Genomic DNA, 15087 nt, shown 5'->3' with positions numbered 1-15087 from the left:
GGCGCGTCGCAGGGTCAATGCCATTCTTCACACACACATTCACACAAATTGAAAATTTAGTGCCTCCAATTGGCCAAACCCTGAACTGCGTGTCTTTGGACTGTAGGAGGTGTACCCTGAGATAACCCATGTAAACACCAGTAAGCTTCTTGCTTTGCATAGCACAAAGACTGTAAAAACTGAGTTAGCTCTTTCCAAAGATACTAACCCATTGTGGTCTCAATATTTCCATTAAAAAGGGAAATAATCAATAATTGCAACAGAAAACAGCTCAAATATATACAGCCAACACTTAAGGCTCTATCGCTCACCTTGAAGAAGAATCCACAGCACATCTTCTGATCGTCACCATAAGCATCTCCTCCGCTTTCCCCCTCTCCTGTCGCCTCCCTGCGGTGGCCTTCTGGAGGATTCAGCCCAGACAGAGGCACCTCCACCAGTTCTCCCCGGCCCTGAGGGTCTGCTTTGGTCCGGCCGCCGGCGGCCCCTTGGATCTCAGACGTCGGCTGACGCAACACCTCCGAGTTCCTCGATTGTTTGACTACATTCTTTGACTGAGCCTGCTCGGCCTCTTTCTTCTCCACCTGTCGCTCACCTGCCTTCTCTTTGGTTGTTTGTTTAGTCGGAGGATGATGAGTGGAAGTGCTATTCTTTGCCGCCGTCTCGTCTTTGACTTCACTGTTTTCTTTGTCATCCTTGGCCTCTTGGTTCTTTCTTTCCCTGGATCCCTCATCGTGGCCAAAATAGGCAAAAGAGCTGCTTTGGCTTTGGCTGCTAGTGAAACGCCTCAGTCTGGGTAAGCTGTCCACTGAAGTGGGGGTGTTGAGCATTCTGCTGAAGGGGGTGACTTTTAGATCATTGGGCCGTGGAGTCCGCGGGGTCCTGGCATGGAAAGAGGCTGGCCGGCGTTTGATGCCGGCAGGGGAACGATTGGGAGCACGGGGGGAGCTGGTAGAAGACAGGATGGGAGACAAAGACCCAACCGAGCCTCTGCCTGTTACACTGCTGCTGCGCAACTCACGGAGCTGCCTGAGTGGGGAAACAACACTCATTAATACAAAATGTGAGTTCAAGATGCGAAAATGACTTCTCCCATAATATTGATAATATCGAACATTAAGTGATACCTGTGCGGAGATGGAGCAGGAGGAGGGATCACCCAGGATTGTTGTTGCTGATCTTTCATGGACATGATCTTCTCCTGCTGCTGGGCCAAACGCTGCATTTCTGTCTGCAGGAAGCCCAGGGACGTGTTCAGCCTCTCGATGGAACGCGTGTATTCTGCAAGGTCGATTTCTCCTGGAGTCACACCTGCTTAGCCACATTAAATACACAGGTTATTATTGAATATTGATTTAATCACAATCATATATGATTGATGATCCCAAGGCCTCAAGATAAACAGTCTCACAAAATATAAGCTGAATAATAATTGACATCATGTACTAATAAAGGCAATTTTTAGCTATAACAACAAACATGACCAGGTCCTTCGATGAGAGAGTTGGTATTTTCTCTGTTTCATATCATTGTAAATTGAATATCATCAATAAGTCATTAACTGCAGTCAGGGGTCACCCACCTCCGCCATCCTCACAGGGGGATTTCGGAGCTGCTCCGTCTGGTTTGCATCTCTCTGCCCGATCCATGCTGCCGTGGCTGCTTTGCTTTAAGGGCGTGAGCGGCTCAGGGGAAGGTGTTTCTGCTCCGCCTGAGCCGGGGCTGAGGGGGGCGGTGACTCCTTTCCTCCTCACGACATTCAGAAAAGCTGTTCTGCCCATCCTCTGGCGATGGCGAGTAAAAGCTGCCTCCACCTGGACAATGTGACGAGAGCAATGTGATGTGAATATTTGTATTTCAAGATATTTTTTGGCCATCTCTCTTACTGTACTCCTGTTGTACCTTCTTCTTCTGGGCTTCAATGGCTCTGCGTTTTTCCTCAAGCTTCATCCTCAGCTGGATCATCTCTGTGGCTATAATGTGGGATGGGTCTCTGGGGGAAGGCGTCACTGGGGAGGGAGAAGTGATGGGCAAAGGAGGCGTAGAGATCTGGGAGAAAAGTGCAAAGATCATTTATATGTCAACCCACATCACTTCAAATTACACTGTGATGAAACGTGTTAAAGAACAAATGGCAGAATGAGTCACAAACCTGAGAAGGAATGTTTTTCATTGCGTGTGTGTACGGTACATTTAGATCTGTGCTCTCTGGCGTGGTTCCTCCACTACTCCTCCCCTCCAGCTTCCTGAATTTTTGCTCTGCGAAACTCGTCATCCGCACCATGCCTCCTCCAGAGCCGGCAGAGGACGAGGCGGGGCTGAGAGTGTGAGATCTGTGGAGTATGGGTGCCGAGCTGGGGCAGGGGTGGCTTCTGTCAGCTCCATCTCCCCTCTCAGTGTCAGGATTAGTGTCACCAACTGCTTTGGGCCCTGCTTCCCTGCTCCTCGTCCTCTCTGGCTGCTCAGGCAAGGGGCACGACCTGGTCATGGTATCACAGTCTGGGTCTATGTCTGAATAGTCTCTCAAAGAGGAGGAGTCCTCATCCAAGCTCTGGATGTCCTCTGTCCTCACATGGATGCCCGTGTCAACTTCATCGGTGGACAACGAGTTGGGGTCGTGGTCGTTCAGCCGAGCCTTAGCTGACCCCAAGTCATCTCCTTGACCTTGGGCACCTGGAGGGTCCGAAGGCTCTGCACTGTGGAGAAAGAAGCAATTGTCTCTTTCCCCCACACCCAGGCTAGCATGAGGCCTTTCTGTGTCATGGATAATTTTCAAGGCCTCTTCAATACTCGGAGGGGTCGATGGGCTGATGTGGCCGCTGTGGTTGCTGTCTGGGAGGTCTCCATTAGAATACCTAGAGACAGATACATGTAAATAAAGTTATACTCTCAAGGTTAAAGTTTATTATATATATATAGATATAGATATCTAGAGGTCAGATGTTTCCATTACTTAAAAATCATAACTCAACACATCCCACTCTGCTCTACCTGCTTTGGTTCTTGACTGAGAATGTGTTTTTGCGCCCCAGGGGTTTGTGGGGGGTTAGGTCCTCCTCCTCCTCCGGTATGTGTCTGCTCTGACCATTGACACTGACAGGGATGAGGGAGAGGTGGCGCTTCATGCCTTCTCGGGATGCATAGTGAACTTTGAACCCAAGACCGTCACTGCTGGCCGAGCGTGTCATACCCCGGAGGGAGGGGGCTTCGCAGGGCGGCAACGTCGGGTCTCCGTCCAGAGGGATCTCGAAGGAGATTCCACGAGAGGAGGAGCTGAGGGTGGAGGAAACATTTAGGGAGACAGCAGACCAATTAAGGTTTGTAGGTCAATTCATATTTAGATTTCATGTACTCACCGTTTCTCTTTGGGCCACGTCCCGACACATCCATCCACATAGGAAATGGAGGTAGATCTCTTCATTATACCTGTTACAGAGACAGAGCAGTTTCATTGACTTTATCCAGTCCTTATTTAACCAGACATTCACCAACACTGCAGTGAGAGTATCAAGATCCAGATTTTCCACTAGAGGGCGTCCGGTTTCAAAACAAAAAACTTCCACTGCTTTGTGTTAATTCTTGTGTTAGTTCTTTAATAACTGCTAATAGAGGTGAGAATATCATTTTGTCAAAATTGCTAAAACAGTATGTATGAGCCAGTTCAAGAAAGCAGAGGACACACTTCCTCTGTAAAAACAGTGTGGAAAGAACAGTGATATCATGGCATTGCTGTATTTACAACAGAGGAATAGAAACCAATCCTAATTAGGATTGTGACATCTCTGAATCACAGACAAGCAAACAACCATTGCTTTTAAGTAACCCAAGTGTTTGTTATCCACACTTTGATTTTGCCATGGCAACACACATATGCAAGCTATATCTTTGAATTACCATTGAATAGTCAGTAAGTAGAGAATAGATTTGTCCATAATCTAAGGGATTATTTACCCTCAACAGGGATGTTCTCTGGACTCTCAAGTCTGTCTGCATAGCTCTGTTTGACTGGACTGGACACAGGAGCCATGTTCTTAGAGGACACCGGCTCACAGGCTGCAGAAGAGAACATGAAGATGTCAAACATTCAATTCAGTGTTAAGGTGCAACTTTGTACTATTAGAGTTAATGAACTGAAGCAATGAACTGCATGCAATTATTGTATTATACCGTTGGGGTCGAAGACTCTGGGCTGCACAAACGAGGGTTTAACCACTTCAAACCACCAGAAGAGCTCAGCCATAAAGACCAGATAGTTACTCTGCAAGGACACACACACACACACACAGAGATAGAGAGACAGACATTTATTCATTTGTTGTTATTTATTCATGAATTAGCAGATTTGTCTCTGCAGTCACCTACAAAGATGCAACACTGGCCACTTGATGGACCAGTGAGGTCATAGCCTGCAAACTGTTGCTAAGTAACAGGCTCAGGTGTGTGTGTGTGTGTGTGTGTGTGTGTGTGTGTGTGTTTATATGTGTGTGTAACTATGTGAGTATCTGTACATGTTTCATTGTGTGAGTTGTTTAATGTCAAACCCATACGTCTCTTGAAAGCTGCCAAGACACCATCTGGAGTTTAGTTTCAATTTGTCACATGTGCACAGTTGGATGTACAAAGCAGAGAATGATTGACTTACATCGATGATAAATGCACATGTGATATAAACAGAGAGAAAGAGAGAGAAACAAACTGACCAGTGCTTTTTCTTTCTGGTCGAGCTAAATAAAGACATAACCACTAAGAGTTCTACTCCTATAAAAACTGCCGCGCACACACACACACACACACACACACACACACACACACACACACACACACACACACACACACACACAGACAGACAGACAGACAGACACTGATTAAGATTCTATAAGCAGTATGTTTGTGGTGAATGGGCAGAATGCCAGAGCCTTCAGCTCCCCTCCATGACCATTTCTATCCTTTTTCTCCCTTCCTTTGCCTACTTGTGTTATTGCAGCACTGTACCTTCAATATACACCCAGACTATAAATAATGTGAATGCAAAAGAGAGCGTGCACAAATGTGAAAACAGTCTGCTGTGTTGTTTTAAAGAATGGTAAGTCCCTGTCAGCTTGGGCCGTGACTTGAATCCAAATGTTAGTACCCACGCTCTCTGCATACTATTTACCCACACTGGCTCTGCTGCCTCTACAGTTGCAGAAAGTTGTACAGTAAGGCTTTTATTAATCAGAGACAAATGTGTGCGTGAATGGGGGGAGAGATCTCTGCCTGGAGACAGGGTGAATCAGCAGTTGTGTTGTTCACAGAATTTTTTCCAGATTTTGTTGTTTGATAAAAGAAAAAAAACAACAGCACCCCTGCAGAGGGATAGGAACAAGAGAGGCAAGCGGAGATGAGACGGGTCAGGACTGAGAATCTCCTCTGAGCAGAGTCTGTCCTCTGTCGGAGCGAGAGACTGGGAGGGTGGCAGGGTTGGCCTGCAGCGTCTGTACCAGAAAACCAGCAGCAGTGCACACACACACATACAGACTGTCAAAGTCATTTAATCTGGCAGTGAAGAAAAACTCACTGTAGCAAAATGATTTTCATGCCCATGCGAATACAGATGGACAGACACACACACACACGGCTGTACTTCTATCTTATTGAGGACTCATTGACATAATACATTCCCTAACCACTAACCCTTACCCTAACCTAATTCTAACCCTAACCATAAAACCAAGTCTTAACTCTCAAACAGCCCATTAAAAAAGTGAGGCCGGTCAAAATGTCCTCACTTTCCAAAAATGTCCTCTCTCTGTAGGGTCTATGATTAATGTGGTCCTCACAAAGATAAAAGTACAGGAACACATACACACATATCCCCACTACACACACATCCATTATTATTTTTCCTTGCATGACTCATATTTGCCCGTTTGTAATTTCCCACTCTCTTTATTCCCAAAAAAACGTCTTTCTTCTTCTAACTCTTTCCTCTGAGTCCAGTCCACGATATAAAAACAGCACCTCCCCCCATCCTCTCCACACACATTTATATTGATATGTGATTATACCGGCCTCCCTACCTTTATGGATGCATGTGCATAGAGCATGTCCTCCAGGCTGAAGTGGCAGCAGTGGTTGAGGTTGTTCTTGCAGAACTCCTGCACCAGCTGGAGGTTGTACAAACTGTCAGCCAGTGACATGGTCTCCTTGAGGCAGATATCTGCTCAGCCAGGGGAGGGGTCACACACATACATGAGGGTGGGTGGACAGAAAAGGCCAGACAGGAAGACAAGGAAGAGATAAGGCACAGTTTATGTTTCAAAAAGAATAGAGAGGGAGAATATTGCCCTACTTCTCCCACTGGAATTTTGGAATTTGAACAGCACGCTGGAGATGGTTTGAATCTCGCAAAATCCTTCAACAATACTTCAACCAAGTTTTCAAACTCCCTTTTGGATGAGTCATCAGGATTTCTATCTCCTGAAGTCACTGTGAGGACGGCCCATGCATGTGTAGGATGTGAAATGGGAGGTAACAGTTGGAGGACACAGGAAACCAAAGTTTACAGCACCATTCATTACTGCACTTCCTTCATTTTAAGATTAAATTAAGTTGCCATCAAGAGCAAGAGATCTAAATGAAGTTTAACCCACTTCCACATCTGGTGCACATGTGTTCGAGCCGCCTGTGAACTGCAGGCGATCCCAGGAGCCTCAGAGCACCGACACGAGAATTGTTTACGCTCGAAATAGCAGCCAGCTACTCCTCTAACGGTTCTCCGTCACACAGCCCTCTGACCAATCACAACCCAACCAAGGGCATTTTTAGAAAACAAGGGCGCAGGCGAGGGGAAATGAGTCTTTGTTTCCCTGTGTTTCGCTCTCTTTAACCCTAGATCCTCTTTACTTTACAACTTCTTTCTTTCTTTATTCATCATCCATGACACATATTCGATTTAACAGAATGCATTAAGTCAAAGCAGGGTCAGTCATCTGTTGATTGTGTTGTAGTTGAAGTCTGTAAAACACAGTAAAGCTGCACATAATGCTGTCAGACAAGGGAAAATGGACGATAAACACTCTCTTTGTTTCGGGCGCCCCGTTCAAATGTATGGTTACAGCAGCAGTGATGGCCGAAGACAGCGTCCTTTGTGCTGAGACTGAAAACCATTGTGGTCACCTCATTGAATGCCATTCAGCACTGACGTTGGTCTAGTGTGTTTACATGTTGGAATAAGTACAATAAAAATGGGTGTGTGGAGAGTGAGAGAGGGTGCGGCTACAGACTGACCCTACCTTCCAGTCTGATGGCCTCTGGGCAGTAGAAGTGCAGCAGGGCGGTCAGGGCACAGCCATCTGTGTTGTCCTTCAGGAGGTTGTCCACCAGGGGGAGCAATGGAGTGCTCCGCTGCTGGCCGTACTCCCTCCTGTAGCGAGCCTGGAATGAAACCATGGCAACGACACAGGCATCAACCATATGTGTCGTCGGGGTGGATACATACAGTTGGCAGCAAACATCTGCAGACACACGTTTATCTCCATATATATCCCCATCACCACGTACACAAATCACACACACACTCACACAGTCATGCACACAGTTTGTAAGTATGTGTTGTTTTAAGGAATTTCAAACACAGGGTGGGATTCAGGCTCAACTCAGATGCAGATTAAATTGATCATGCGAATATTGAGAAACAATCTGGAACGACGTCTTATCTCAAATTGAAAAGATTTTAAAAAAGCATTCATTACATTTCACTTATTTTGTCTTTGAGGGGTGGTTAGCGTTCTAGATGGAGAGCAGGGAACAAACCGCATGCTGGCAAATTAATGGTTTTTACTATCGCTGCACACTGACTCTCTCTAAACCTCCATTGTGGCGCTGTAGGAGACGCTGCATGAGATTTACAGTTTAATAATAATCTCCATTAGCGCATCCTTCCTGTCTGCAGGTTTTGTGTACCTCTGCCTGGGCCTGTAACAGCCACAGAGACGACACATGTCTTCAGGGCATCGGTTCTCCCAGTCTGCCCATAAACACACCAGTGGTGTCACATTTTACAACACAGCAATTCTCTCAGTCTGACAGCCTCTCAGTGTGCGTGCTCAGGAACAAAATGTTCTCCTTCATTTTAGTTTGGTTTGAGTTCACACAAAACGTTACATATAACTTGCCATGGTAACTATGGATACTGAGCCTGTGTCATTAGAGTCAAATATGTTTTTCACTGGAAAATCTAGTGTTGATATAATCCTGCTGCTGGATGGTACTTGTTCTTCCAGGTAGAGGTTCCAACTGTGAGAAGGAACCAAGTTCACAGCATCATGGATCAGATTTTGAGGACTGTGAGGACCAATGTCGGCGTAGGACAGGGCAGGGGTGTCTGACCAGTATGTGATGGGGGCTCAGGGCCACGTGCAAGGACAAACAAGGGGTGGTGGGATGTGGGTAGAATTGCTGCAGGTTTGACATTAAATGGAGAGGAGGTCAATTGTGATGTTTGGCAAAGAGGATTTCTTTAGAATGAATGGACTTACTGGTACTAATCTCCAGTACCATTTGCTGGGAGACTTGATGGTGGATGATGATTGGACAACAACAGGAAAGAGTGGGAGAGGCATTAGGCCAACAGCAGGGACAAATAGAAAAGATTCACAACTACAACTGAATCTGGAGGATAAAACCCATGTAAACAGTAGAGCAAACTCAGAAAGTGCATTTGAAATGTTCATCAGTAAATGTGTTGGAGCCACTGTTAACAATCTCTGGACATCTGGATTTTTATTTACCAAAAGACTAATTCTCCAGTGTGAGGTCCAAATCAAATCAAATCAAATCAAATCAAATCAAATCAAAGTTTATTGTCACATGCACCAAATAACTTAGCGTCATCAGAGCAGTGAAATTCTTGTGACATGGCAGGCAACATCTACGCAGTAGACGGGAAATACAAGATAAAAATAAAAATATAAAATTAAAAATTAAAATTAAAAAAAAAATATATATACTAACATATGACATATAACGTAGTAACATATAACATTTAACATAACACATTTAACATAACATTTAACATTAACCTAGTAAATAACATTTAACATTAACCTAGTAAATAACATTTAACATAACATTTAACATATAACCTAGTGACATATAACATTTAACAAATAACCTAGTGACATATAACATACAACATAGTAACAACATATAACTTTAACATATAACATAGTACAACAGTTTAAATTTGAATTTAAATGAGGGGCTAGCAGCAGTTTACAGGGTGAAGGAGTGCGGGATATTAAATTAAGTATAAAATTAAATAATATATGTGTAGTAAGTGTAGTTGTATGAATGAGGGAGCAGAATGTACATGGTGATGCGACTGTTCAGTGGGTTAGTTTTGCTGGTTCAGAAGCCTTACGGCCTGGGGGAAAAAGCTGTTTGTGAGTCTGGTAGTCCGTGCTCGGATGCTCCGGTAACGTCTTCCAGACGGCAGCAGTGTGAGGATTCCATAGCCTGGGTGGCTGTGGTCCTTTATGATGTTCCGTGCTTTTCTCAGGCATCTTGTGTTGTAGATGCCTTGCACGGAAGGGAGATGGCAGCCGATGATACGCTCCGCTGTCTTCACCACCCTCTGCAGGGCCTTACGATCAGCAGCGGAGCAGCTACCATACCAGGCAGTAATGCAGCCTGAGAGGATGCTCTCAATGGTGCATCTGTAGAAATTAGTTAAAGTTTTGGCAGACATGCCAAACTTCTTGAGTCTCCTCAGGAAGTACAGGCGTTTTTGGGAGGTTTTGACCGCCGAGTCCGCTTGTCTGGACCAGGTAAGGTCATCCTTGATGAACACACCGAGGAATTTGAAGTCGGAGACTCTCTCCACTACAGCTCCCTCGATGTGTATGGGATCGTGACCCCCCCTCTGCAGCTTCCTGAAGTCCACGATCATCTCCTTGGTCTTGCAGACGTTGAGAGACAGGTTGTTGACTTGGCACCATGTTACCAAGCCCCTTACCTCATCTCTATAAGCGCTCTCATCGTTGTTAGAGATGAGACCCAGGATGGTAGTGTCGTCCGCAAATTTCAGGATGATGTTAGAACTGTGTGTTGCTACACAGTCCTGCGTGTACAGGGAGTACAGGAGGGGACTGAGTACGCAGCCCTGAGGGGCCCCGGTACTCAGGGTCAGTGAAGAGGAGGTGTGGTTGCCCATTCTCACCACCTGGGGTCTGCTCGTCAGGAAGTCCAGGATCCAGTTACACAAGGGGGTTTTAAGACCCAGGCTCCTGAGCTTGGGGACGAGCTTGGCAGGCACAATCGTGTTGAACGCTGAGCTGTAATCCACAAACAGCATCCTCACATAAGTGTTCGCCTTTTCCAGGTGGGAGAGGGTGGTATGTGTTGTGAGGGCGATAGCATCATCCGTGGACCTGTTTGTACGGTATGCAAACTGCAGGGGGTCAAGGGTGTTCGGAAGGGTCGAGCAGATGTGGGTTTTGACCAGCCGCTCGAAGCACTTCATGATGGTGGAGGTCAGTGCTACAGGGCGATAGTCATTTAAACAGGTGATGGATGGTTTCTTGGGTATGGGGATGATGGTGGCCTGCTTGAAGCAGGTGGGGACTGTTGACAGTTGAAGGGAGAGGTTGAATATGGAGGTGAAGACCTCTGCTAGCTGGTCGGCGCACCCCCTGAGGACACGGCCTGGAACTCCATCGGGCCCAGTTGATTTACGAGGCTTCACTTTTTGAAGCTCTCGCCTCACGTCAGCCACGGTCAGGGACAGAGTGCAGTCATCATCTCGGTCCTCGGCCAGTCTCGCGGATGGAAGGATGTCGGTTGTCTCAAACCGTGCGTAGAAGGTGTTGAGGTCATCAGGTAGAGAGGCGGCGGGCTGATCATCACTGCTATTTCTCCCTTTATAGCCTGTGATGTGTCGCAGGCCACCCCACAAGCGTCGGGGGTCAGAGCTGAGGTAGTTGGATTCCAGCTTGTCCCTGTATTCTCTTTTTCCATCTCTGATAGCCCTCCGCAGGTCCCATCTGGACTTCCTCAAGGCCTCTGGGTCACCGGAGTTAAAGGCAGAGGACCGTGCTCTGAGCTTAGCACGGACATTACCATTTACCCAGGGCTTTTGGTTAGGGAAAGTCCTGACACTGACCCTAGGGACGACATCATCAATGCATTTGGAGATATATGAAGAAACAGTGTCTGTGTATTCGTTGATGTCCCCATCCGCTGCAACACAGAACATCTGCCAGTCTGTTGTTTCAAAGCAGTCCTGGAGAGTGCTAATGGATTCAGCACTCCAGCGTTGAACTGCCCGAAAAACCGGTTTTTCCTGTTTTAGGCGCTGTCTGTAGGTTGGGATTAGCATGATGGAGGTGTGATCCGACTTCCCAAAAGCGGGGCGGGGGAGGGGTTTGTGGCTGTTCCGTATTTGTGTGTAACAATGGTCAAGAGTCTGGTCACCCCGGGTGGGAAAGTTAATGTGCTGATGATATTTTGGCAAAACTTTCCTCATGTTAGCCCTATTGAAGTCACCAACAACAATAGAGGCTGCCTCAGGGTGTGCGTCCTCAAGTCCATTGATAACTCCATACAGATCGTCTAACGCGCACGTTTTGTCTGCCTGCGGAGGAATGTAAACAGCTGTGATGATGACGGAGCTGAATTCACGGGGCAGGTAGAAGGGGCGCACTTTTATCGCCAGCAGCTCCAGGTCTGTCGAGCAGCGTGTAGAAAGCACAACAACATCCGAGCCCCAGCGAGAGTTCACCATGAAGCATACCCCTCCACCTCTGCTCTTACCCGACTCGGGGGTTCTGTCCTGCCGGTAGATGGAAAAACCGGCCGGAGTAACGGCCGCGTCAGGCACCATGGGATCCAGCCAGGTCTCCGTGAGCGCCAGCACACAGCAGTTTGCGATGTCCCGCTGAAAGTTAATCCGTGCGTGTAGTTCGTCCATTTTATTGTCCAGGGATTGAACATTTGCGAGCAGAATGCTCGGCAGCGGGGGATTGCAGCATCTCGTCCGAGATCTGCAGAGGATACCGGCGCGCTTCCCTCTCTTCTTTCTTCTCCGTCGGCGTATTGGTAAACATAGCGGCGGTAGAACAAAGGGGCCGCAGCAAGCACTCCGGTAAGTTGAGAAAAACTCCGTATTTAGCGAAGAGCGTATGTCCAAAAGTGCGAGTCGATCATACTGTATGAGCGACAGTGCAGTGTGTACAAAAAAGCAAACAAGAAAGAGCGAAATAAACATAAAACTGCGTAGTGCGTGCGGAGCCATTGTCAGTGCGACCTTTCTCTACGGCGCACCGAACAGGTTGCAGTGTGTAAGATTTAGGTGAAAGGGATCTATTGGCAGAAATTTAATTTAAAATAATCTTCGGAGGCCTCCATGTTTTTTACTGTCGTCCAAACTGAACAAACTAAACACCTTCTGAGTTTTTCTGACATCTGAAGGCTACCACATGTTCTCTTTCATGTTTGGAAGGGGAGGGTGAGGTGAGGAGAGATATATTCAGCTGCAACATGCAACTTCACCTCTAGATTCTACACACTGAACCTTTAAGGAGTGTAAACCAGCCGTTTTTTTAGGGGATTGGTGGCTGGAACAATACCTGGACTTGTTGAATATGGAAGGGGCAGCCTGTCTGCTAGAAGCATCTGGAGGATTGCTGGGACACTGCCTGAAACTTGACTGCTTGATCGCACAGTCAATAATAAATTGATTCAAATAATATAAAACTGCTTTACGGTGCATAAAGAAAGTATGTTATAGAAGGCAAACCCCACTTTGTATGTTCTGCCTCTATTGAGAATTGGTGCCTGTTTTATTCATTGTATGTTTTGTACAAAAAATTTACAACAAGTGATTGATAACAAGAGAAAAAGGCATCTCTTTTTAAAAAGATGAGGTTGTTTTACTATGAAAGTAAGCCCTGATAAGAACATAATAAGGGAGTGTAAATCCCACCTAAACACAAGGAGAGCATGAAAATGAAAGTACCTGAAAGAAACTGTAAACAGAGGAATCTTTGACTTTTGATTGTAATTAAAGCTTGCACCAAACATGGACAGACAAAAGACAGCTATCATGGCTGGTCTAGAGCAGGGATATCCATGCAAGATGTTCTAATTGATGACAAAAACCTTCTTGTGAGTCACTGTTCTAACATGTTTACACATCTGTTCCACAGTTTTTTAAAGACTTAGTAATGTGCTGTAGCTCATTTTGCACTGTTATGCAATTCTTTCAAACAATGTGAAAGTTCTGTGGAATGTTTTTTGAGATAAAATGAAAACTAATAAAAAAAAACAATGAATGGGACTTAATAGTCAAACATCGTTGATGGAAGTAATTAAAGTTAAAAACAGAACTTTCCACTCAGCACCTTTGTTCGGCACAAACATTCACACAGTGTCCACAGGCAGAAATACTGAGCTCTCAGTCACAAGGCCTCAGTTAAAGATTTTTCACACCATCCCAGAATAGACTTAATTTACTGAGAAGGGTCTTGTGCTTAACCATTAGTGTGTTGCGCAGACATGATGTGTATGTGTGTGTGTGTGTGTGTGTGTGTGTGTGTGTGTGTGTGTGTGTGTGTGTTTGCGTGTGAAATCATCAGTGACCTCTGTGAATAGACTTCTGTTGGAGTTGATAATGGAGAGAGGGAGCTGTGTAAAGGAGCATGGAGTAGGAGAGCAGCTGACTGACACTGAGCGAACATCGTATTCCTCACACTCCTTGAAAGACTGTTGTAACTTGTTGCCTTTGACAAAGTCTGGGAGTGTATATGTGAGTCAGTGACAAGCCCAGTGTATATCATCAGCTCACAGAATGACCACAGAGAGGCAGTGACTGTATTTCACTACGCACCAACACAAAAACAGTCTACAAGCAGGAGAAAATAAACTCCCGGAGGCGATAAAAGCTCCTTCTAAACTGATTTAGCTGCTCATGACATCCTGATGCTCCTTGAGGAACTGTTTTACTTTGCATGACACACACTCACCATATTAAACAGGTTTAATCTATGATAATACAGTAAGTGTCAGTCAGTCAGTCCACCACTTTGCTCCAGAGTTGAATATATCAATTTCTAGCTTTTCTTTATTATTTCTTGAATTTTTAATACGGCCTCACTTTTTACCAGATTATTGTATTTATCATATACCATCATAGAATATGCCCAACACCAGCTAATGACATTCTGAATTATCAGCTCTTCAACCTGTGTAGCACTAATTAGCAAATGTTAAAATTCTCATATGCTAAACTATATGGTAAATGTTACGCCTGCTAAACATCAACATAGCACCATTGTTGTTATGTTAGCATTTAGCATCTAACATGACAGCTCTGAAAAGGTAAGCCAAATCATCTTGATTGCCCCCTAGTGGCTGGCTCCAGTATAGGTCATAAATCCTGTCTCCTCCATGTTAGTGGACCAAACTAAAAAGTCATCATACACGTTAAATAGATTTTTGGCAAAGATATTTTCTGTTATTTCAGGTAGTTCACGCTGATGTTTCTCCAAATGCAAATTTTTCTGCTAAATTTGGTTTTAATGGTTTATCAGATGCTTTCATTTTGCATCATGATTGACAGCTGAGATTAACCCACGGTTGATTGAGTGCATATATCAGGACCTTGATACTGCAGCTCCACTCCACAATCATTACGCTTCAGCTCTAAATGACGTCAAAGGCACAAGATGGCGGCATCCATTGTCAGAGATATTTTAGCTTCATTTTTGAACGTGAGGAGAGGAGACACGTTGTCCATCTTTATATACAGTAGTCTAAATACAGCGTGCCTGGTTTTAGTCTTGCTGACTCAAGTCAAAAGTTGCACTAGCTGACTAGCATACAGATAAATTAGAGATTTAGTGTTTTCCTGTTTGAGTTGGTACTGAATTGCAGGCATTTCATTCCATTGGTCTCAGCTGAATATTATGTGACTGTGTACATACACAAGCAGTCACATAATATTCCTTTTTCCATTTAATAACCTTTATCCTCATGTCAGATTTGTAGCCAACAGAACCGAGGCAGGGGTCGTGACCTGAGAAGGAAGCGTGCTGTAGCTTCATGGTT

The 15087-nt window shown here is 45.3% G+C and overlaps 1 protein-coding gene across 3 annotated transcripts in view; it reads right to left on the bottom strand.

The window, feature by feature from the left end:
* The window catches only part of camsap2b (calmodulin regulated spectrin-associated protein family, member 2b), a 36160-nt gene that overhangs the window by 5826 nt on the left and 15247 nt on the right, over positions 1–15087 (bottom strand). For 2 of the 3 annotated variants that reach the window (XM_069510802.1, XM_069510803.1), the window contains exons 5-16: positions 8520–8552; positions 7275–7416; positions 6060–6199; positions 4168–4258; positions 3952–4053; positions 3357–3426; positions 2992–3273; positions 2153–2855; positions 1903–2049; positions 1583–1814; positions 1128–1311; positions 312–1029 (exon numbers count right to left, since the gene is read on the bottom strand). In XM_069510802.1, the coding sequence (XP_069366903.1) occupies positions 312–1029; positions 1128–1311; positions 1583–1814; positions 1903–2049; positions 2153–2855; positions 2992–3273; positions 3357–3426; positions 3952–4053; positions 4168–4258; positions 6060–6199; positions 7275–7416; positions 8520–8552 (2844 nt within the window). The remainder of the gene's footprint in view (positions 1–311; positions 1030–1127; positions 1312–1582; positions 1815–1902; positions 2050–2152; positions 2856–2991; positions 3274–3356; positions 3427–3951; positions 4054–4167; positions 4259–6059; positions 6200–7274; positions 7417–8519; positions 8553–15087) is intronic. The other variant, XM_020113097.2, reaches the window with a different exon arrangement.

The sequence above is a fragment of the Paralichthys olivaceus genome, chromosome 16 (genome assembly GCF_024713975.1).
Source record: "Paralichthys olivaceus isolate ysfri-2021 chromosome 16, ASM2471397v2, whole genome shotgun sequence".
Taxonomy (NCBI): Eukaryota; Metazoa; Chordata; class Actinopteri; order Pleuronectiformes; family Paralichthyidae; genus Paralichthys; species Paralichthys olivaceus.
Note: the sequence above shows the minus strand (reverse complement) of the source record. Positions and strands in the feature narration are given on the sequence as shown.